Source organism: Mastigoproctus giganteus, chromosome 6, assembly GCF_048544385.1.
Source record: "Mastigoproctus giganteus isolate SK-2022 chromosome 6, ASM4854438v1, whole genome shotgun sequence".
Classification (NCBI taxonomy): Eukaryota; Metazoa; Arthropoda; class Arachnida; order Uropygi; family Thelyphonidae; genus Mastigoproctus; species Mastigoproctus giganteus.
Genome location: NC_143580.1, coordinates 118,316,532 through 118,342,022, shown reverse-complemented (window position 1 = coordinate 118,342,022; position 25,491 = coordinate 118,316,532). Strand labels below are relative to the sequence as shown.

General features: G+C 36.7%; 1 protein-coding gene across 1 annotated transcript in view; it reads left to right on the top strand.

Annotated features, from left to right (window-relative positions):
* LOC150084532 (ecdysteroid-phosphate phosphatase-like) overlaps positions 1–25,491 on the top strand; it is a 390,193-nt gene that overhangs the window by 303,335 nt on the left and 61,367 nt on the right. Inside the window, exon 11 of the mRNA XM_090375298.1 lies at positions 22,133–22,225. Within this exon, the coding sequence (XP_090231424.1) occupies positions 22,133–22,225 (93 nt within the window). The remainder of the gene's footprint in view (positions 1–22,132; positions 22,226–25,491) is intronic.

Genomic DNA, 25,491 nt, shown 5'->3' with positions numbered 1-25,491 from the left:
TGAGCATTAACTATTTTTTCCATGTTTTGCCCATACAGCTGCCAAGAGCAACTTGCTGGTAGTGCATGAATTAATTGGATCTTTGCCTCGTTTTAATAACGACATGGGTATGGCATCAGTTATACAGGAAGGCATTTTCTGTGAAAATCAAGTTGTATAGTAGGAGTTTATTCACAATAACTGAATTTGCTTGAGACAGTTCAAAACATACTGTTACTGGACCTGGTGTGGTGAAAAGACAGTTTGTATTGCTATTTTCCTAGGGGAAATTGATTGTTTGATTGAACTCTTGAACTAACTTAAAAAATTAACTTTCCTTGGATATATCAAACAACTTAGAACAATAAACTATTTAAAAAAATATAAATAATAAACATCCAGAGAAAGTAATGTTACCACATCATCACTCCATATGCTGATTGCCATACTCAAAATAAATTTTTTATGGATATAGCCAAAATGCTTGTGAGAATGACCAAATCACCATGTCTTAAAAATAAAATACAGCTCCAAAGTTTATAATATTGACACTGAGTGTTAAAACATTCAATAAACATGTGTTTTTTTTTGTGTGTGTTCTCAAATGAATTATTAAAATGTTTTCTAAATATAATTTCTTAAATTCTAAATGTGCTAACTTAAAGTATCGGGAAAGTTTTTTTTATGTAAACCCCAAACACAAGAGGTATTAGAACCTATAGTACTTACTACCATGCATGGGTTGAAGGTTGAGAAGGTGAAAGAAGATATTTATTGACATTAGACTTGAGTTTCAGTAGGTTCCTTCCCAGATGTTGGAACAAATTCCATGGTGGAGCAGATTTGAACAGAGTGAACAGCTGTTTGAAAGAAAAGTAATGCTGAGAATGAAAGAGAAAACCCAGTTTTTTAGATGCAGAGGAATTGAGAACTAGAAGATGGAATGCAATGTGCTATCATCAGCAAAACTATGGATAGGATTTCTGGTCAATGGAAGGTCATTAATATACAAGAGGAAAAGAGTAGGAGAAAGAGCTGAATCTTGAAGAATACCAACATTAATGAAGAAGTTGGAAGACGAGAGAGCCAGACCCTCGTGGGTAGCACAGTTGATAGGATCACTGTCCTCCCCTTACCGAGTGGAAAAGACCCGAGTTTGAATCCCATCAGTGACAGGAGGAATTTTTTCTTCCAGCCAAACACAAAATCGACCTCAGAACACATGCAATTTACAGACAATATATATGGAGCAACATGGCCTTAGTCACTGATGCTCCTAAAATCTAATAACAACAACAGAGAGCCATGTACCATCACCCGCAGTGAAGGGTCAGAGAGAAAACTGGATACCCACTTACAAAAAACATTAACCAAACCATAAGATGGAAGCTAATTTAGATGACATTTTTTCCAAACACGACCAAAAGCCTTTGAAATGCCAAGAGCAACTGCTTGAATTTCACCAAACTTTTTCATTGAATTTTTTATAGATGGCTAACACAAGCCAGAATATCACCAGTGGATCGATACTGACAGAATCCATATTATCACTCTTAGATCAGATGGAAGGTTTCTAGATAGTTTGAGTTGGTAGTTAATTGATTTTGCCATTAGTTTAGAAAGAGTAGAAGTAAATGCAATGGGACGATAATATAATGGATGGGAGAAATTTGTCACCCTTTTTAGGAACTTGCTGGATATGAGCAAATTTTTAAACAGAAGGAAAAACACATTTGGAATAAAATAGTGAAAAAAGGCAACATACACAACAGGCATAAGAAGAGAGTTCGGTTTTTAAAGAACTAGTAGAGAAATACCATCACCACCTAGAGCTTTCTTAGATTTAAGGTTGATTCAAAATCCCCCTGACATCCTTTTGTTGGAAGATCAAAGGAGGCATTGAATGGGGTGTACTGGGAATGGTTGCAGATGATTTACCAAGATCATCAATACATGAGTTGGAAGAAAAATAGGATGCTCACAGGTCAGCTCTATCTTTGGTTGAAATGGCAATAGAACCATTTAGTTTTGAGAGGTGGGAACAGAGATGGGCAAAAGTTGGGGCCAGTAGCTTTAGCAAGAGACCAGAATGTTCGCCTACCATTTAAACAAGAAGCAAGTTTTCTACTCTTAGCCTGTTCGAAATGTAGTTTGAACTGATTAATAACTGCCTTACAATAGTTGCTAGTTTGGCGTTGGTGGAAAATGAACCTGGAGATTTGGATGCAAGCCAATTACGATATGCAACATTCTTCACTTGAACAGACTTAGCACATTTATTGTAAAACCAAGGTTTAGATAAAGGACAAGGTTTTAAGGTGGAGTGTTGAATAAAGGATTCGCCATTCCTAGAAGAATAATTTTACTGACGCGGTCTGAACAAACATTGACATCAGAAGAGTTGAAACCAAGGCCCTGTTGAAACAAGGCCTTGGTTGAAGTAATCCGACCAAGGAAAAGAAATCTCACAGATCATCCCATTTTGCATTCTTGTAATGCCAAACAACAGAAAGTTGATAATGGCCATGAGAGAAACATCACTGCTAACCAGTTTTGTGAAGGTTTCTAGCATAGACACTACTCCACTCTTAAGTTTATATATATACTCTTAAGTGTATATATTGTCCATTACTTAGTAGCATTTCCATTGGGATTCTGATTATTCTTCTTGAATTCTGAGTGTAAGCTCAGCAGTAGTGTGTGAGAAATCACTGTTGACCATGCTTTTCAAATAGCCCACCCAAATGAAAAAGAAATTGCATGTCATCAATTCTGACAATCTTGCTAATCCCCATTCCTGGATTCCCTTCTCAGGATCTGTCTAACAACATCTGTCAATATTATTGCGATATGAGAAGTCACTCCATCTTTCTGAAACTGTGTGTTGCCATTATCTTGAGGAAATTATTAATTCTATCATCAAAAATATATCAATCATGGGGGGGGGGGAGATTCTGACAAATACTAAAAATATTTACTATTAACAAGTTCACTGCATCTGATGCATATAAGTGTCAAACTGTACTAAGTTCTGTGCCATAACACGTATAGGTGGTCATTCTTAATCAGTCAGTATACAAGTGGTGTAAAAGTAAAGGAATATGAAAGTAACTGTTTGATGTTTGCACACTGATTAAACTCTGTTCTATTAGCAGCAATGCTTATCTTTGTTTATAGCTTGGTACACATTTTTATTTTTTTATTGCTTGTGTTGAGGATACTTTATGTACCTGGAATAAAGTTTTGATAAAATTTTTAATTTTTTTCTGATATAAAACTCAGCCTAAAAAGGAAGTGTTCACTTTTAGCTATGAATTCCAGACTTTTACTTTTCAACTGTTATTTATGAATTTTCAGAAAGTTGTTATTTCTCAACATTCTAAAAATTGAATGAGTTCTCTCAAATGTAGGTAGTGGTGAACATGTTAACAAATCTGGGAAGATATAAATGTTTCATCTGTCAAAAACAGATTATTAATAAAATCTTCGTTCTCATTCAGAAGAGTCAGGATTTGAAAACAAAAATTTGAGCAATTAATATAAGCATGATAGAATCAACATGTACTGCCTGTATTTTGTATAGGTGTAAATTTAAGTCTTTATGTAGACTGCATCAAACTCCTATCTGGAATGTTTATATTTATTAATGAAACTGCATGATGACATGCAAAATGCTGTGGACTGAATTAAAGTGTGATCCCAACAGCTACAATGTTTTCTGGCTCATACACACATCCATGCACGGCACCTCCGTAACCAGGTGGGCAGGAGCAGTAGTGCATAGCACACTCTTCTTGATTAGACCTGGGTTCGAGCCCATGACCACCAAATACAGAGGATGCGGAAAGGTCAGGGAATGACCACCGCATATCCCTCGAGCAATATGGCCTTAGTTGCTAATGCTCCAAATAACAACAACATCCATGCACGCGCGTGCACACACACACACACACACACACACACACACACATTTCTTTCTTTATGTGGAGGCTTTCTCCCCAACTTCTTAAAATGTTTGTTTACAGGATTATTACAGATATTGGATTATTGAAGTTGATACTGAAATGGCAGCAAAATAAACAAATTGGCAGCACAGCACGTGTAGCTGAATTACCACTATCCTAGTATTGCATATGGGAAAACTTTATTTTTCCACTAACTTGTGTGTAGTTCCACACATTTGTACTAGGGAATGCAAATTTACTAGGTTCTCTCACTACTGGTAATTTGGTGATTGTATTTAAATTTACCGGATTGTCGGGAATTTACAAAATGCAAAACATTTTACAATAAAACTAAATTATTGAAAGAGCAAATGAGTAATTATTTATTTTTGAAAGTTATACATAGCAATGTGGAAAAAGCATTAAATGAGAATTTCCAAAATACAAACTTACAGATACAGTCAGTCCTCGTATAGCACGATAGTTGTGTTCCTAGAAACCCTCGTGCAATGCAGAATCGTGCAATATAAACAACAGGCCCTATGGGAAAAATAGGTTTAGGTGCCGACCACCCAAGATTGAACACACATTTGTAACCAAAACATTACCAAACGCAATAAATAATCGTAATAAAATACTTACGTATTTTATTACGATTTATAACTTGTTTTTTGTTTGATTTTCTATCCAAACAGATGACAGCCGTTCCATCTCTTCCAATTCTTTGTGTCTTAATCTAATTGATTTTAATTGCAGTTTGAGTTGTTCCTGCTATGAAAGTTGTTTTTATTTTCTCTGCATTCTTTGTAATTCTCGGCGTTGCCTCATTTAGGTCGGTAACACGTGCAATATCACATAGTCTCTCATTTCGCTCAAAGCGTTTCACAATTTCATATTTTTTCTCTATCGACAGTGGCGGACTGGCCATAAGCCTTACCAGGGAAACCCCGGTGGGCCGGAGGCCGGTGTGATTTTGGCCATAAACCATAGTATGAGGCCACTATAAATTTCCCCAGGTAAGAATTTTTGACCCAGTCCGCCTCTGTTTATCGATATTGCTTTTCTTTTTCCCTCTGAATCTGCAGTGTCTTCACCAGGACGCTTCCTTTTCACACCTTTTAATTTTACTAATTTTTAGGGAATAAAGCACAATTACAAAACGAGGAGGCACGCTTGATACACATAAACAAAGCTGTGCGCGTGTAGCAACTGAATAAACAACACCATAAAGGCAGAGATACACTATTAACACCTCACATTTTACTAAAGCACATTTCTAGGGGTTACTACCATAAAACAATAAACAATTTCCAGTTGCGTTTCTGCTAGTGGAATCTGTTATAAACTGGTAGTAAATTCGATCTAATTGCATTTGCGATAATACCGATAGCTGGAATTGCGTTGGTTTTTACGTTATTATGGTGAAATGTGTTTCCCCTTCACTGATATAAAAAACATAAATACGTTTTCAGAATCTTCTCTTCATTCCTATCGTGTTGTGTTCGGTTGGGGTGATTCTGCATTCGACTGCCATTTCTTGTAAACACAAAGGCGAATCGTGCACAAGTGAATTCGGTTCATGTTATATAAGATATCGTTTCCCTATTTATAAATCGTGTATGATCGAATTCATGTTGTGTAAACACATGTTATACGAGGACTGACTGTACAGAGAATGAGCAAACATTTATTTTTTAGAAGTTATACATAGAAATGTCTAAGCAGCATTATATGAAAATTATGGCAAAATATCACAACTAAATTTAATAAATACTTAGATTTAATTACTCATTTTTTATTATTAAGAAAATAGCCTCTCAAAAAGCATAGTGTATTAAAACCCATAGTTCATCCAACGTGAATTCTGTTGTTATATCTGCAACGTACAAAGTGTCATGTTTTCAGAACACAATGATTCTACTGCTACCTTTATAGGCTGTAATGTCAATATTATGTTTGAGAGCAGCACAAGTTCATTTTCAGTAAAGGTCACATCTGAATTAATGTCAATGAGACTCTTTCTAACAGAATTTTTTACTTTTGAAAAACGCTCCGTGTTTTAGGGTCCAATATCAGAGACAATTCCTTACCCAATTCCTCTGTTGTAATATGCTTCTGAAGAATGTAATTTTTTAGGGGTGACTTGCAAAACATTTTGACAACATTTCATATTTTTGTTATTAAAAAATTGAAATGTTCATCTTGTAAAACATTTGTATCATAATCACCATCAATAAAATGTTCTTGTGTCACTTCTAAGCCATTGAACTCATTCGCAAAAACTTCCGAATCTACATCCTCATTATCAGGCTCAGAATCTATTTGTTCCTCCCTTTCTTGAGACTCACTTTTGTTGTAAAGTATTTTTACTACTGCCAACTGAATTCCATGAGCCATACACAATTGGTTGTTCACATTAATAATTTTTGCAACTTTCTTCATTAATGCAGTCCCATCAGTTATTACAGAAACAATATTGTTGAAATTAACATTAAATTCATTTAATTTTATTTCTAACGATTCAACACAGTTTTCGGCACACAGAGATCCATATATGCGAATCAAACTGAGATTCCAAAATTTATCACTTGCATGCAGAATAACATTCCATATAGCGACGGTTTTTTAGCGATGTCCATTCGTCACTTGTTACACTGAATGATTCTCCACGAAGTTTGCTTTCTGATATTTCTTTTACTACCTCTTCGTGAATTTTTTGTGCATATTCTTTGACAACCTTTTTAATTGAATTTGGTGAATTTGGAATATTTATGTAACCACATACAGACAAGTCTTTTCAAATCTTCGGATGTACAAAATTTTGAGAATGGAAATCCATCTAGTGCAGTCATACGAGATATTACAGTCGGAAGAGTCATCATGCATTTTCTTGAAACCAGTAGTCATTTTTTTGATGAGATTCAATGGATGCAGTTGTACTAGCGTTACCTTCAATTGTTTCTTCTGCTTTTCATTTCAATAAATTGATATTATGACGTTGCGATGTTGCTGGAGGTGATTATGCAGTCCACTAGTACTCCCACCTACTGCTCTGATAGTTTTGAGCACTTCATACAGACACCTGCATCTGTTCCTTGTGTCGATTGAAGTAATGCCATGACGAATTTTTATTCATCACTAAAAATAAAAATGTTTCTATTTTACTTATCAGTAAAACAGAAACTTGTCCTAATGCAACTTTACTTAGAGTTGCATTAGGACAAGTAGAGTTGCATTAGAAACAGCTGCATTCACGCGAAGCGCGCTTGCACCATTGTTGCTTCCGGGAATAACTTTGATAAGCTTATTGTTACTTGTGTTGGGTAATGTGCAATCTAGTCTCCCTCAGAAATAACAGAGTATAGGAAACATATTTTTGGTATACGAAGTCTTTCAATTACTCATTTGGATGTAACGCTGAAAATTTTGTACCAAAATATCTGTAAAAAGTAAAGAATTACTGGTAATTTTATCATGGCGTGTTTTCCAACTTTTACCAGTAAACCGGTAATGCAATCCCTAGTTGGTACATTAATCTGGTATTACTGCTAACCATATGAAATACCTTGCATTTGCCAATGTTAAACTTCAATTGCACATTTCTCAGCCCATCTGCCTAATTTTTCTAGATCTTGTTGTAGTAGCATACCTTGATTACTGTCATTAGCCAACCTGCCAGTGTTCATATTATCTACAAACTTAGACATTAAGCCTGATATATCTTCATCAATATCATTAATAAATGTGGAAAACAAAAGTAGGGCAGTTGTTGGAGCCGTGAGTTAAGTTCGGTGCCCAATAGTGATATCATGGGGTTGGCCCACTGCTGTTCTGACAGTGGGGAAGATGTTTAATAATTTTATAAATATTATATCATTGTTATAAATTAATTGTTAATGTGTTAGACTAGGAGAGTTGGTCGAAAGAAGCCATCCTACAGCAAAAAATAAAAAAATAAAAGTAACCCCTGTTGTATCTCATAAAATAATAGAATTTAGGAAAAATTGAGCATGTAATTTGTGGCAAGCAACAGGTGGTTTAATAGGTTCAAGCATTGCACTGATTTCCACAGCATTAAAGTATACGGCGAAATCGCCAGTGCAGATTCTGCAGCTGCAGAGAAATTTTGTGATGTGTTGGAAAAAATTATTGATGAAGGCGGCTATTCAACGAAGTAAATTTTTAACGTTGACAAGACTGCTCTGTATTGGAAAAAAATGCCGGATTGAACATACACTGATGAGCCAAAACATTATGACCAGCAAGTCATTTTGCAAATCGAAGCAACTGCAGGTGAACTGCGGCATGTGTGCGGGTCGGGACATGGTATAAAATATACCTAATGCTGAGATCCATTAATCAGTGTTACTCTTGTTCTTCAGATGGGAAAGGCAGCAGACTTAAGCAAGTTTGACAAAGGCCAAATTGTAATGGCCAGACAACTGGGTCAGAGATTATCCAAAACGGCATGGCTGGTGGGATGCACATGGTCAGCTGTGGTTAGTACCTACCGAAAATTGTCCAAGGAGGGAAAACCCACGAACCGCTGGCGAGGTGTTGGATGACCATGACTCATCGCTGCTCGAAGTGAGCGAAGGCTCTCTCCAATGGTACATGGTACATGGCAACAGAAGGGCCACTGTGGCACAACTTGCATGTAATTGGAATGCTGGTGACGAGAGTAATGTGTTACAACACACACACACAGTACATCAAACCCTTCTAAAAATGGGGCTGCCTAGCGCAGGCTGCTCCGAATGCCCATGCTAACCATGGTTCACCAGCGACAGCACCTACAATGGGCATGCGGGCATCGAAACTGGACCTTGAGTATTGAAAGAAGATTGTCTGGTCCGATAAATCACGTTTCCTGTTGCACCATGTGGAAGGCCGAGTATGTGTGCGTCGTTTACCTGGAGAAGTGATACCGCCTGGATGCATCATGGGACAAAAACGAGCCGATGGCGATGGTGTCATGCTTTGGACGATGTTCTGCTGGGATACCCTGAGTCCAGTCATCCATGTGCCAGGCACTCTGATGTCTAACACCTACCTAAACATCGTTGCTGAGGTACTCCCTTTCATGGCAAAGAGGATCTTCCCCTCTGGCAGTGCAGTCTTTCAGCAGGATAATGCGCCATGCCACACCATCCGGATTGTTCTTGGCTGGTTTGTGGAATGCAAGGAAGACTTCCAGATATTGCCCTGGCCTCCATATTCCCCAGGCATCAATGCCATCGAGCATCTGTGGTTTGGTTTTGTAACAGCAACTCCAATCTGCGGCATCTCAGCCACGGACTTTACAGGAGTTAGAGGATCTGCTGGTTACGTGTTGGTACTAGATACCACAAGACATAGAAATCTTGTAGCGTCCATGCCTTGCCAGGTACAAGTTGTTTTGGTGGAGGACCAACATCATATTAAATAGGTGGTCATAATGTTTTGGCTCATCGGCGTACATTGCCAAAGAGTAAATACATTACCAGGTTTCAAAGCATCAAAAGATAGGGCCACGCTCTTGCTTGGGGCTAATGCAGGGGGAGATTACTGGTTTAAACCACTGCTTTTGTACCATTCTGTAAATCCTCGTGCATCAATAAAGCCACCCTACTCGTGCATTTCTGAACGAACCAAAGAGCATGGATAACATCTCTCTTTGAGGATTGGTTTAAATGCTGCTTCAATCCTGAGGATGAAAAATATTGTAAAGACAACGATGTTCCTTTCAAGATTTTGCTTCTATTAGATAATGCTCCCGGAAATCCTATACATCTAGATGATTGCAATTCGAACGCAAAAGTCATATTTCTACCTCCAAACACGACTCATCCAACTATGGATCAGGATGTTATTTAGAATTTAAAAGCGTACTATTTACTCACAACATTTGCTCAGGTGTTGTCTGCAATAGACAATGAGAAAAATTTTATGTTAAGAGACTTTTGGAAATCTTACAATATTTACCACGGCATCTTAAACATTAATAAGGCCTGGGCAGAAATTACTAAATGTTGTTTAAATGGCGCATGGAAGAAAATATGCCCATGGCATGTAAAAGGCTTCGAAGGGTTTGAAAAAGATGAATCATAAAGAGGTTACAGATAAGATTGTAAAGGTTGCAGAGCTACTTCAGTTGGAGGTTGTTGCCAAAGACGTGGAGGCATTAATAGAGGAAGAAGAAAAGGAATTATCTAACGAAGAACTTATTGACTTGCAGGCAGCGATAGTGAAAGAAAAAAATGCCGACGAAGCTCAAGATGAACCAAATGAAGAGCCAAGACGCTTCATCATCAGAGAGATGGCAATGCCATTTCGTGAAATTGCATCGGCAATGGCGAGGTTTCAGAAAATGGATCCTGATAGCAAATGATTCTTAAAAGTTAACAGAGGTGTGAATGATATACTTGCTTGCTACTAAGAAATCTACGATGAAAAGAAAAAAGCCACCGTCCAGTCATCCATTAATATGTTCTTTCGTAAGGTTGAGTGGCCAAACCCTTCTAAATCTCCACAGTCCTCAACCTCTGCAGTGGTGTACTTATCAATTGAAGACGTCAATTCTGGCAATGATGCTTGAGAGGTAAAACTTACTGATGTTATGCCTGTCTCCTATCTTTTTTTGTAATTTTATAATTTTGAAATTTTTTAAATTGCACTCTTTTGTAATTTTTCTTGCGCATGAGATAAAAAATTGAATAAATACAATAAATAGTTCTGTTCACATGTTCGTCAAACATTTCTTTTTTGATTCAATCAATTCAGCAAGCTCAGTTGCAAATGCTGCACAAGCATGGGGGAAATTCCAACTTATGTAACGTTCCGTGGAACGCAACCCTTATGTAAGTCAGGGAGTTCCTGGAGTTAATTTTTGTCTGCATCATAGAATCCAGTCAGATTGGTTAGGCAAGACTGTCCCTTAACAAATCCCTGTTGTGACTTTAGTATAATTACATCTTTGTTTAGTAATGGTCCTGTATTACTTTAACCAGTGACTCCATTATTTTTCTGGAACAAGAAGTTAAGCTAACAGGTCTGTAATTACTCATGTCACAATTTATCTCCTTTTGTAATTGGGGTTACATTTGCATATCTCGTACTTCAGGTTATTGATTACTATGATTTTTGATTACTTACTTTTTTTTAAGTTTAAATTTTTAAGAGTAGTGATTACTTTTTGGTTCCACTACATTACAGTAAACACATGCAAAAAACAGAAAAACACCTCTTTCTTAGTGTTCCATGCCTATGATAGTCTTAGTGGTTACCTGAGGACCTTGCCAAACTTCCAGGGGTACCTCATCCAAAAAAAAAAAAAAAAAAAAAAAAGGTTGAGCGCCATTTGTAAAACCCTATACTAATAGGCCGCATTAACCCATTGCTGTATTTCAATAAAGAAGTGATCAGGTATTGAAAAGTTTGAGAAAAATAACACTACTCTGCATTATTCTTTATTGCCTGGTGACCATATTGTTCCTTTTGTGATAGAGACAGAGCTTGGGCCTAGGCCCTTTAAAAATTACTGTTTATCCATGAGTTGGTCTAAAGCAACTAATATCATTTTTTATCGAATAACATTACCAAAAAGGCGAATCCATTATTCATTAAAAATTCTGAGTAAAACTCTGTTTGGAATACAACCCTGCTTCTTTACCAAAACTGTGTTGTAGCCAGTAATAGGAGTTATATACATAATCTCCAAGGCAGAATGAGGAGAGGCAATCTCCAAGGCAGAATGAGGAGAGGCAATCTCCAAGGCAGAATGCGCTGGTCCCAAAGGAACTAGTTATTGTTGGTGACACTATTTTCGGGGAGACGGGGAATATACTATGTAAGAAGGATAGGTGGACCGGGGTATATCTGCCAGGGGAAAAAGTTGATGACGTAGAGCAGATATCATCTTTTCAGGGCACAAAAGGTGATATTGTTGTACATGTTGGAACTAATGATATTAAGAGTAAGAGATCTGCAGATTTACTCAACAGGTACAGGTCAATGTTGAAAAAAAGTTGTGAGTTAGGGTTGAATGTGATTCTGCACAGACATAATAGGAGGGAGTATATGATGGGAGCCTTGTCAATCAATTCGGCCTTGGAGAGATTGTGCAAGGCTTAAGGGGTAGAATTTTTTTCAGCCTGGTCTGTGCTTGTTGACAGGAGAGACTGCTTCTACATGGATTGGATACACAAATAGAAAGGGTGCAAGAATATTTGCTGATGCTATCGAAGCAGTGTAGGTGGGTCGGAAAACTGCTAGCATGGGGGGATACACAGACTAAAAGGTTAACAGTGGCCGCAGGCAGAGGCAAAAGTGATTCTTCCACTGCTTTTATTAGAATGGGCAGTGGAAGAATCACTTTTGCCTCTTGTACTTGCATGTACACCAGTGGTAGGAGTATAGTTAATAAATTTAATGAGCTTGAAGTACTAGTCAAGACATCAAAGGAAGGTATTTTTGTGATATCAGAGACGTGGTGTCACACAGATATAGGAAGTGCAGAGTTGGAATTTGGGGAGTACAATGTGTATAGGAAGGATAAACAGGATAGGAAGGGAGGAGGGGTTATGCTGTTAGTTAAGAAACACATAAAATCTAAGGAAGTGCATCCAATTGATGTTAGTGGACATTGCAGTGTTGAGTCTGTTTGGTGTGAAATAAGCACTGGGAAAGGAAAAATGAGAGTAGGTGTGTGTTATAGGCCTAATGAATCTGATGAGTATAATGAGGAATTGTGCAGAGAAATAGAGTGGGCGTGTAAATCAGAATGTTTTATAATAAAAAATTTAAAGGTAAAGTGCAGCCATTATCAACCCACTGCACAGGATGGACAATTTATGCTGAGGGAAAATGGGAGATTTTAACTTTCTGGATATTGACTGGAACTTGTGGGTTGGTCACTCGCACACTAGCAAGACTTTTGTGGATTTATTGGATGACTGTTTTCTACAGCAACATGTTTGAGAAGCAACCAGAGGGAGTAATACTCTTGATCTGATTAACAGTAGTGATTCTTCATGCATTAAGAATTTGCAGATAAAGGAACCACTGGGCGACAGTGATCACAATGTATTGATGTGGTAATTATTTAAACATGTAACTACCATCGAGGATAAAGGGAAGCGCTTTTGATTTCGTAAAGGTGACTACAGAGGTCTCAGACAGTTTTTAAATTCTGTACGGTGGGATCAACTGATGATGTTACCAACAGTGAATTCTAAATGGGAAGCCTTCAGGGACTTAATTTTGGAGGCTACTAGGCTTTTCATTCCAACCAAGAAGTACTGTTTAAAGTTTAGGCCTAAATGGATGTCAGATGAATTAATGAGGCTAGTGGCAGAGAAGAAGAATGTATGGGATGCATATAAAGTATCAGGCGATACAGAAGCCTGTGACAGGTATAAACTAGTCTGTAATCAAGTCACAAAGGAGGTTAGGCAGGCGAAGGCAGATTATGAGAAATCTTTGGCAAAGAAAAAACAGCAAGGAGTTCTTTACTTGTGTAAACCCTAGAAGGAAAGGGATGAATCAGGTTAGACAACATAACATAGATGGGTTGACTATTGATGATCATGCTCAGGTAGCTGATAAACTGAATAAGTATTTTGCACCTACATTCACACATGAGGAGGTATTCAATGAGGAGGGTGCCTGAAGGTTATCAAACACTAACAGGGAGCTAAGTGATTTTGTAATAGCTGAGAGCAAAGTGGACTAGAAATTGTTGAAGTTAAACATAAGGAAGGCACCTGGGGGGGGGACAGGATCTATCCAGTTATATTAAAGGAGGCAGCAAACCTTAGCCATAATTATGAGAGCTTCCTTGGACTCAGGGGAGGTTCCCATGGACTGGAGATGTGCAAATGTATCACCAATTGACAAAGGACGTTCAAACGGTGACACAAGTAACTACAGACCTGTTAGTTTAACCAGTGATTCCATTATTAAAATAATGGAATCATTGGTTAAAGAAGCATTGCAGGATCATCTAGACAAGATGGCAGTAATAGTTAAGACACAGCTTGGGTTTGTCAAAGGGAAGTCTTGTCTGACCAGTTTGATTGCTTACTATGATGTGGTCACAAAGGAACTGAATGCCAAAAATAATTTTGATATCATATACTTGATATTGATATTTCAGGAAAGCTTTTGATATTGTTGCACATGGAAGACTGCTGTACAAGTTGGAGAGGTATGGCATCAAGGGTAAGGTGCTACAATGGATAAAGGGATGGTTGAGTGGGAGACAAGAGAGAGTGGTAATCAATGGACACTGCTCTTCGTGGACAAATGTTATTAGTGGAGTTCCCCAGGGTTCGGTGTTGGGCCCATTGTTGTTTTGTATATTTATCAATGATATCGATGAAGGTATATCAGATTTAATGTCCAAGTCTGCAGATGATACAAAGGATTGTTAACGGATTGCAGGGTTGTTAACGACCGTAATGACAGTATGCTACCCCAACTGGATCTAGATAAGTTGGGAAAATGTGCTGAGAAGTGGCAACTGGAGTTTAACATTGACAAATGCAAAGTACTTCATATGGGTAGCAATAACCGAAGAGAAACGTACCAACTGGGTGGTACTACCCTCAGATAAGTGGAAAGTGAAAAAAACCTGGGGGTAATTGTGCAGCCAAATATGAAGTTCTCTGAGCAGTGCAGACGGGCTGTCAGGGCAGGTCATGGAGTCTTGTCAGTGATATGTAGGAATTTTGCTAGCAGGGACAGGGAGGTGATAATTCCATTATACAAAGCAATTGTTAGGCCACACCTAGAGTACTGTGTACAGGTCTGGAGGCCTCGTTTTAGGAAGGATGTAGAGTTGCTAGAACGAGTACAAAGAAGGGCAACAAGATTGGTGAGGGGATCAAAGGGGTGCTCTTACAACGAAAGGCTTAAGTTCTGCAAATTGCAGCATCTGGAGAGGAGGCACCTGCAAAGTGATCTGATTGAGGTGTATACGGCCTTGAATGGATTGAGCAAGATGAATGCTGATGGGATTCTTCATCTTGCTCAGACTAAAAACCTGAGGGGGCACAGTTTCAAATTAAGGAAAGATTGTTGTAGAATAGATGTGCGGATATTTGCCTTTAGCCAGCAGGTAGTTGATTGGTGGAACGGGCTTCCATCTTTTGTTGTGGAAGCTAATAGTCTAAATAAATTTAAGCCTGAGCTGGACAGGCATTTGGAATGAATGGAGGGATGAAATGGGAGGGGTTTTTTTTTTTTTTTTGGCTGATACTGCATAAGCTTGCTTTCTTGTATTGTGTGCCTCTGCTAAAAGAAATTTGATTTTATCCATGGCACACCTTCCACGCACTGCTCAACAGTGCTAATTCAGGCTGCCTATTTTCTGATAATGAATAAACCAAATAGTTCCATAAGCAATCATAGTACTGCCTTAAAGTTTTATAATGGATTCACCTTATTTTTGGCATAATGCAATTAAAAGTGATATAAATATAATATTGTTTGTCTATGTTACAGCATAGCATAAATATTTAACATTTTATCTCTCTATAATTTAAAATTTATTCATTGGGACTAAGCCTATACAAACCACCATGAAAATATGTTTAAGAAAATTCAAAATTCATTAATATGTGGGATGTTATTAGCTAGAGACTGAGAGAGGAAGAGGGGTGATAGTGCCGCCTCACTGAAGATTAAAAAAAAAAAAAAAAAAAAATTAAATAGGGTAATTGAATAATACTTATGTATATTATTCTGGCTCATTTTCGGATTACTTCAGGTGTAGTCGAACCAGTGGATACAGCTGAAGTACTGCTGTGCAGAAAGCAAAGGGAAACTACTGCACTATGCTTCCCAAGAATAATCACCATAGCTAGTACAACAAGAGAGATGGCCCTGAGTCCCCGAGTGGCAAAAACTTTCATTAGGAACTTGAAACGTTAGAACCTTATATGAAGCTGGGAAACTGGAAAATGTGGCTAGGTCTGCAACTGGGCTGGCATCTACATTCACGCATGAGGATCTTTTTCATCTTGCTCAAGACAGAGAGAAGTACACTTTGATTGCCAACCTCCAATACGAGATGGCATCAAAAGAATAAGAAGAAGATAAATATAAGTTATGAAGGTCAATTCGTTAATAAATGTAGTAATTTCTAAAGAGCCTAAGCCCAATTTTGGAGAGTTTTTTTTTAAAGAAATTAAATCCATTATAAGGAGCAGGGGAGAGGAAGAGGTTGAAAATTGGACTTGTGGACAGATTATTTTAAAAATGTCAACTTTTGAGGAAAGTTACTCTTTGTTAAAAATAACATAATATTGCTGTTCTTTGCACTAAAAGTGTTGTCCTGACAGATGGAAAAAATTAGGAAGTATGTTAGTGAATTTTGAGACATTACAGAATTTCTCAATGATTTAAAGAATGTACTTTTGTCAGTAATCATGGAGCAAATCTTTAACTTAAAAAGGAAATTCAGCAGAAACAATTGTTCATCACATATAACCCCAGGGGCTCACATTCGGTGAGTATTGGTTTGGCATACCCATGGTCCTGAGTCGGATATCATCATTCTTCTCTTTTTGTGATTCCCTACTACTTCTCTCACACACACACACACACACACACACACACACACACACACACACACACACACACACACACACACACACACACACACACACACACACACACAGGGTACTCAAATTTCTTTTTGGCTGGTGCAGCATAAGCCTCAGGCTTCCTTGCACCATATGGCTAATGATAATGTTTTCTATATCTCTCTTTCTTCATATGACTTAATCACTTAGTTTAGTTCAGAACTGCAGAAAATTTCCAAAATTTCTGCTACTAAAATGCCTTGTAATTCAGTTCTCTAGTTACCTGAAAATTAGGAAGGTATTTAAAATATTTTATATGAAAAAAAAAAAAAAAGGTTATAAAATTTGACTTGATTGAAATTTGATTTGTGGCATTTAAAAAAAAAAAACAAATCAGAAGGTCGCTTCACTTCCCTCTGACTTGTGTCACACAAACCTGAAATATACGTTTTTATATTTTAATTTTTTAGTGGGGTAAACATGATGCTAAGTCAACACCAACCTTAGATGATGTTTGACCTTTACTTTTGTTTATTGTCATACTAAAAGCCAATTTCACAGGAAACTGTGTTCATTGAAAAACGAAGTTATATTCCCCTTCATTCGAATACATATGAATCTATGGAATATATGCTTTCGATCCAGCTCTGTCACCTGTGACATGTTCACAAACCAAACATTTCTTCCTTATTTCCACTACATGTAGTCTTGTACCATTGCAAATTCCATTTTTTATATCTAAGTTTCTTAAAACCATAACAAGTTGTGTTTACCTTTACTAGTAATTTATGCTGAGGTAAACGTGAAGGCACAAGAGAATAAAGTGTTTTGGGTGTTACTTCAGCATTACAACTATCGGGCATAATTTTGTCTGTTGATTAAACTATTTTCAGTTCTCCTGGAATAAATTTTTTTCATTCAGTGACTTAACAGTATTATTTGTTGCAGCTAAAATTTCGCATTGAAACCTAATTCTTATATAATTCTTTTATCTATATAGTATCGGTGTAAATACACCGTAGTTAATCCATATATTTGAACTACATATGTAGCGTAGAGGGCATCATTTTAATTGTATCTCATAATGTGGTTGCCTTCACAACGAGATAGCTACTATTGCATTACTTCAAATAAATAATGCTTCTCTAGTAGAGAAGACTACTGTTATTTGTTTTCAGCGGTACCACGACCCAGACAATCGTTTCGAAGATGTGCGGCTTCATCATCAGTGGGCGGGCCGCACAGCTTCAAAACAATCGTCTGGGTGGTGGTACCGCTGAAAATAAATAACAGCAGTCTTCTCTACTAGAGAAACGTTATTTATTTGAAGTAATGCAATAATAGCTGTCTCGTTGTGAAGGCAACCACATTATGAGATACAATTAAAACGATGCCCTCTACGCTACATATGTAGTTTAAATATATGGGTTAACTATGGTGTATTTACACCGATACTATATAGTTAATTATCAAAACCCATAAGGATTATGGCCTGTGCATTTAATTTTCCAAATAAATTACCACCACACCCTTTTGGCATCTTTCATAATATGGATATAACTTTGCAACTGTGATGGCTTGTTGTATTACCTGGGTACCTGCCTGCCCACTGATGATGAAGCCGCACAGCTTCGAAACGTTTGTCTGGGTGGTGGTACCACTGAAAATAAATAACAGTAGTCTTCTCTACTAGAGAAGCGTTATTTATTTGAAGTAATGCAATAGTAGCTATCTTGTTGTGAAGGCAACCAACCACATTATGAGATACAATTAAAACGATGCCCTCTATGCTACATACGTAGTTCAAATATATGGGTTAACTATGGTGTATTTACACCGATACTATATAGTTAATTATCAAAACCCATAAGGATTATGCCCTGTGCATTTAATTTTCCAAATAATTCTTTTATATAGAAAAATTTAAAGACTAAAAAATTAAGAGTTCATTAAAGTTAATGCGTCTATCCTTATCGCGCTGTCTATATATATAAAAGCATCTTTGAGACAGACCTGTCAATCACTTTGTAGTATGACGCAATAGCAGTTGGCCCCGCCTTGTGGAAAGCAAAAAGTGTGCACGTGAAAAAGTACTATTTTCCAAAATATTCTTTTATATATAGATAATAATAATTGCTAGATTTAATTCAGGATGCCAATTCATTTCAGCAAGCATTGACTTTACTGGGAGGGATAAAATATTTAATAATATTTTTAATTTACTTTTGGCAGTTGAAAATAGTTAAGCATATGAAAAACAAATGAAAAACGTTTTGTGGCAATGGGAAATTGTGGGAGCGAAGTTAAAAAATATGTAATTAATGATATTGAAATTTCGCAAGATTATTTAATGAAAAAACTTTCGAGCCTACAGACCAGTAAGGCTCCTGGAGTTGATGGAATATACCCTATAATCTTAAGAGAGGCGGCAAGCGAGTGCATTGAACCATTGAGGCTAATTATGCGAGCATCATTAGACTCTGGGGAGATTCCCTTGGATTGGAAAAGTGCAAATGTATCTCCCATACATAAGGGTGGCTCTAAAAGTGAAGTTGGAAATTATCGACCTGTCAATCTGACTTCAGTAGTAGGGAAAATCATGGAGGCAATGATCAAGGGTGGAATTCAGGATCATTTGGATCGAATTGAAATTCTCAAGGATACTCAGCATGGTTTTGTAAAGGGAAAATCATGTTTAACAAATCTGGTTCGCTATTTCAAAAGGGTCACTCACGAGCTGGATTTAGGGAATAATTTCAACATTGTTTATTTAGATTTCAGCAAAGCTTTTGACTCAGTCCCACATGAGCGGTTGCTTTATAAGCTGGAACAGGTTGGAATCACTGGGAAAATCCTTAGATGGATAGAAGGATGGCTTCAGGGCAGGAGGCAGAGAGTTGTGATAAATGGCTGTTCCTCAGATTGGGTTGATGTAAGAAGTGGGGTTCCCCAAGGATCAGTATTAGGACCACTGTTGTTTTTAATTTTCATAAACGACATTGATGAAGGGATAGAGGGCGTGATGTCTAAATTTGCAGATGATGTTAAAATTGGTAGAGTAGTTAATGATCACTGTCAAGCTGAGCTTCTTCAGAGAGACCTAGATAGACTTCAGGAATGGTCAGAAAAATGGCAGCTGTGCTTTAATCCAACAAAGTGTAACTTTAATCCCAAAATAACTTATTCACTTGGTGGAGTTCAACTAAACCCAGTACTGGATGAAAGGGACTTGGGTGTTACGATACGGTCAGACATGAAATTCTCCGAGCATTGTAAACAGGTTGCAAGGAAGGCCCATGGTGTCCTATCGATGATCTATTGAACTTTTGCATGTAGAGATAGGGACGTGATAATCCCATTATATAAGGCTTATGTTAGACCACACTTGGAATACTGTGTTCAAGTATGGAGACCGCACCTAAAGAAAGACATCGAACTTCTTGAAGGGGTGCAAAGAAGGGTAACTCGCCTGGTGAGATTGGCAAAAGGGCGTCCTTATGAAGAAAGACTTCGAATATGTGGGTTGCAGAGTTTGGAAACTAGACACCTTAGAGGAGATTTGATTGAGGTGTTTAAGGCTCTGAGAGGCATCAGTAAAATGAATGAGGACAAAATTTTCAAGATTATAAATGATGCTAGAACTAGGGGACATAAATTCAAGTTACGGGGGGAAATGTTTAGATTGGACTGCAGGAAGTTTTATTTTAGCCAGCGAGTTATAAATTACTGGAATAAGTTGCCTTCATGGGTGGTAGAGGCCGACAGTTTGGGGAAATTCAAAGGTCATCTGGATAGTACTTTCTGGTAAGGGAAGCGCATAGGATGATAGGTTTAATTTCCTTTTTATTTATTTTTTTTAATTTTTTTTATTTTTTTATTTTTTTTTATTATTATTTTTTTATTTATTAATTATTATTATTTAGTTATTTTTTTTTTTTTTTTTGTTTTTATCATTGTTTTGTTCGGATTTTTTTTTTTTTTTTTTTTGGCTGGTGCAGCATAAGCACCATGCGGCCGTTACTAATACTAATATAGAAGCAAGTTCAAGAGATTGCAACATTAAAATTGTCAAAACTTCAGCTGTTATTTAGTAATGTGGAAATTCAACCCTATTAACTCTTCTGGCTTTCTTCACCAAAAACTTTCTTCAAAAGTTTAAAAATGTTGAAAAACTAAAAAAAAACTTGAAACTATGAAAAAGTAACATTGGGTGTTAATAGCATTAAAAATAATGGGGATATGGAATGGAATCTGTGATTCCATTTTCATCTACATTGGTAGAGATAATTATAAAATGTCAAGCACCTTATTTTATAAAAGCAGATGCCCTAATAGGTAATATTGCTCCAGATAAAGCACCTGTTAAATTGACTTAAAAATATCAAATGACATTATTAATTTTAGGAATTAGCCAAGGAATTGTTTGCCTTAATTAACAAATCAAAATTATTATTTTAGACAATTGTATTTTCACAATACTAGCATTCCATCGAGGAGATATTTTTATTTGTTAAGACAAGTTATTAATGAAATAAGATATTAATGAGTTAATGAAATAGATCTTAAAACAATAATGATATCCTGTTTGTTTTTAAATAGGTTAGTTTAAATTTTAGGTTGCTACTGATTGTTTCATTTGATCAACATCATTATTTTATGCAGTAAATGTTATTTTAAGAAAAATTACACTTCAAATAATAAATAAATAATTAATGTTACACTATGAGTTGATAAAAAACAAATTTTATTTATTTAATTAGAACTTTATTTAAAATAAGTAATTTTGACTCATAAATATAAAATTTTTATTTTGTCATTAATGAGTGCAGTTTGCAGTGGCAATTGCACATTCCTTGTGGATCATATGAAACAGTAGTGATGCGTTATGGGTATGAATTGGATCAGAATTTGTCAAGCCATTCCATATTTAAGTAAAATTGTACAAATAGAATAGAATCTTGCCAGCTATGGTGTATTTTCTGCCAGCTTCATAGACTGTTATTATTTTGTACCAGATCCATGGTACAAAAGCATAACAAAATCTCAGTCAGATATAAAAATTTCTTGAAAATGCATTCACTTAGAGTTCTTTTTGTTAAATGGGGATGGATAGATGTGCCAAGGCTAATAGGCACTTAATGTATATGATGACACACTTAAAAAGTAACGATTGGTACTTTCTGAATGTCTTGTAATTTGAACTGAAATGAGCTGCAAGCTAACTTATTTTTATTTAAAGAAATTTGTTTAAGATTTGTTTGAGTAATTCTTATCTGGCTAATAATATTAATTTTTAATTCTGAAATGCTAAATGTATGTGCAATATACTTCTGTATTTCCTATAATGGTAGGATTTACTTGTATAAAGTGTGTATTATTTTTATGTAATTCCTTAATTTGAGGATTAACATGAAGAATCTTTTAGTTCTTTAACATTTAGAGATTTTACATAGTATTGAAATTGTCATGAGGTGATCCTCTGTTTTACACGTTATTAGTGGCTTTTATGTTTTAAAAATTTTGAAAATATGCGTAACATTTGTTTTGAATTTAATTTGTTCCTAAAATTAATAAAGTAAATACCAGTTCAGAGTTATTTTAAAATGCTTACTAGCAGTGAAATGCTATTTTCTGTTTTCAAAGGTGAAGCAATCAAAAGCAGTGGAGTAACTTTTTCCCATGTTTTCTCGTCTCCATCACTAAGATGTATTCAGACTAGTGCAAATATTTTAAAAGGTAAGCATACTGTTAATAAAATCTTAAAATATTGCATAAATGCACTATTATGCACATCACTTCCATATTATACATAAACAAATATTATTTTACCCTTCTGTCACACCTCAAATTAATAAGTAGGCTCGTGTGGCATCTGTGAAATACCCCTTTTTTCTTTCACTTATTAAAAATTAATTTTTAGCTTTTCTACTGAATTAAAAATGGTGGGCTGTTAATTATGATTTGCTAAACTCAATTAAAAATGTCAAATGAAAATGAACAAGAGACCAATACTAATAATGGTAATAAAGAAAGTGCTTATTGTATTTGTTAGAATTTTCAAGGTCACTGATCCCCCTGACTGAAACACAGATGCTTGTGTAGCGTATGGCAGATGCAACATGAACATTTTTATTTTTGTGAGCTGTTATATTTAGCCAGCGAAACCAAAGTTCTATGACAAGATCAGACACTTGTCACTGGCATCTCACAGATGCCATGTGGGAAGGGGAATTGCCTAGAAAAAAAAGAATGCTTTTGCTTGCTTGGGAGTCTTAAATGCAAAACAAAAAGTTAATGTTTCATAATACATCAAAATAAAAATCGAAAATACTGTATAACCAGTTAGGTATTATTAGTTATTGGTGGGCAAAGATACATGGAAAGATTACATTTAGAAAGTTAAAACAAACAGAAAAATTTTAAAGAAGTGGCTCCTTGATCTGACCCAAAAACCTCTGAGATTGGCAAAAGGTCATATCAGGAAAGACTTTGAATATATAGAGCTTAGTTGCTAAGTACCTCAGAGTAAAATGAATGAAAGTGAAATGTTTACCTTCAATCATTTTACTCTAAGGAGCTTAGGTTCATGGTGATTACACCTGATACATGATCAGTTGTAGTCCCTTGATGAAATACCTGATTATGTATCAGTATTTATTTTTAGCTATCTGCTCTACAATGTCATTAACTTTTGCCCCTGGCAGATATACGCTGGTCCTGTTCATGGTGAATGTCACTTGGTGAAGACCCTTTTGCTTGCAAAAAGCGAATAACTTCACGAACACCTGTTTTGAACCACACTCGCACGGTGGCCACCATTTTGCAACTGGAATCTGCTGTGAGGCGACAGTACTGCAACACTGCACTGGCAATTTTTTGAATGTTATTAATGGGTCTATCTGTCCACTGTGTTTCATCTCATTCCATTTCACCATTATTAAGAAAAAAATGTTAACTTACTTTTTGGAAACCTTTTGTATATGAAATATGTATTATTATTCCATTTTTAGACTATTCTATTCTAATTTTCCAAATAACTTCAGCCGTTCTGTCTACAAAATTTAGTCATTCTAATTATATCTTCCAGCTATATATTTGCACTATATAATTTCTGCTGTATATTACTTTCTCCTTGCCTTCAGGCGCCTCCGTAGCCAGGTGGGAAGGAGCAGCAGTGCATAGCACACGCTTCTTGATTAGACCGGGGTTCGAGCCCGTTGCCACCAAATATGAAGGATGCGGAAAGGTCAGGGAATGACCACCACATATCCCGGAGCAATATGGCCTTAGTTGCTAATGCTCCTAAAAACCAAACAACAAACAACAAACAAACTCCTTGCCTTCGTTTCACTTGTGTATCTCTACACACATTTTATCAGAAGCAACTATAGAGGTCACTAATTTTATTCTCTTTTTTGCAACTTTCTTTTAAGTTTGCTTTTCACTATAAATTATGAGTTCCAGGCATTCTTTCTAATGTTACTGCTACTGCTTTAGCTTCAGTTATAAGTTATACAAATCGATTCAACTGAATATTTTCCCACCTCATCTATTTAATACACATTACTTCAAAATTTCAGGTATCTATTTTATACTCTATATTAGCAACTATCTACTTTTTATAATTCTTTTGGTTTTTATTTTTGGCTCTTTTTTTTTATTTTACAGCTATTATTTTTTTGGCTCTTATTTTTCAGCTTCTTGCATCACAAGCATCTGGTATTAGTATTTCTTTCTTTCTATTAACATTCTCTTAATCATCTTAGTCAGGGCCCTTACTAAAAGGATGGGCTTTGTGTGATCCCAGCTAGTCCCAGTAATCTTTAATATCTTTTTCTTAGCTTTTTATCTTTATACTTTTCCTTTTTTCTTGTTTGTAAAGCTATTAGTGTATTACGAGGGTGATATGAACATTCCTACTGTCCTTAATCTTGCGCCATCTTTGCCTATTTTATCTTTGGTCCTTGAGGTTGTCACAGATATTCTCTCAGATATGCCAGACAAGCTGTACTTGCTACCTCGGAGTCTAAAACGCTGATGGAACTGATATTCGGGTGACACTCAAGTCAAGTGGACCCAGTTTTGGCGAAGTCCGGACGGTCTGTGACAGCCAAATCCTCTGCTTGCACCTTCACGATGGTGGGACTGTTAGTAATCCTGAGTATAACCTCCATGCACAAGTACATGGTGGGTGACCACCCAGGTGTGAACCAACGTAAGCAGGGGTCGAGGTGTGGTGCCCACACCACATGGAGGAACACCGCCCCTCTATGTTACCAGGCAGTACTAGGTGGTAGATGACTCACATCAACCGGTGAAATACCACCACTTTGCTTATTGGAGGCTTGAAGTGGTGGAACCCATGTTTAGTCTCTAGAGCTAAGTTCCGGTCAACCCTTCCCTATCTCTTCCATCATGCAGTATGATTGATGACTTTTGAGGTTATGATGAACGTCGTGGCGAGATCCAATATTCCTTACATTTCGAGGGTACAGCTCTAAAACGGTGTTCGCAGGCCGGCCACTAGTTAGTACACTGGACCAAACCTATTGGTAACTCTCTAGGAGGCTTCCGGATCAGCTAGTGTATAATCTTGCTACCTCTACTATGCCAGATAGTGACTGGAGGGAGTCCGAGTAGTGCGTATGCGGGGAGCATTATCGAGGCCACGTTATGTCAAGGATCTGGGTATATTTTTACCACGTGTACGCCATATCCAAAAATTTCATTACTTCATACAGCATGTCCCACCCACTTTTTCTTACTATTGAATACACCATGAATTGTCAAACTAATAGAGCAAGCTTATCTGCGAAAAGACCTAAACCTCCCAAGGACTTCCTAATTCATTTCACAAATATACGTGGTCTCAATTCTAATCTCAACGATGTACATTTCCACTTGCAGTCTGCCAAACCCCATGTACTTTTTTCTGACAGAATCTCAGTTATCGGTTGATTCAGCTACTGCTCATCTCAGATGCCCAAATTATTCGCTGTATG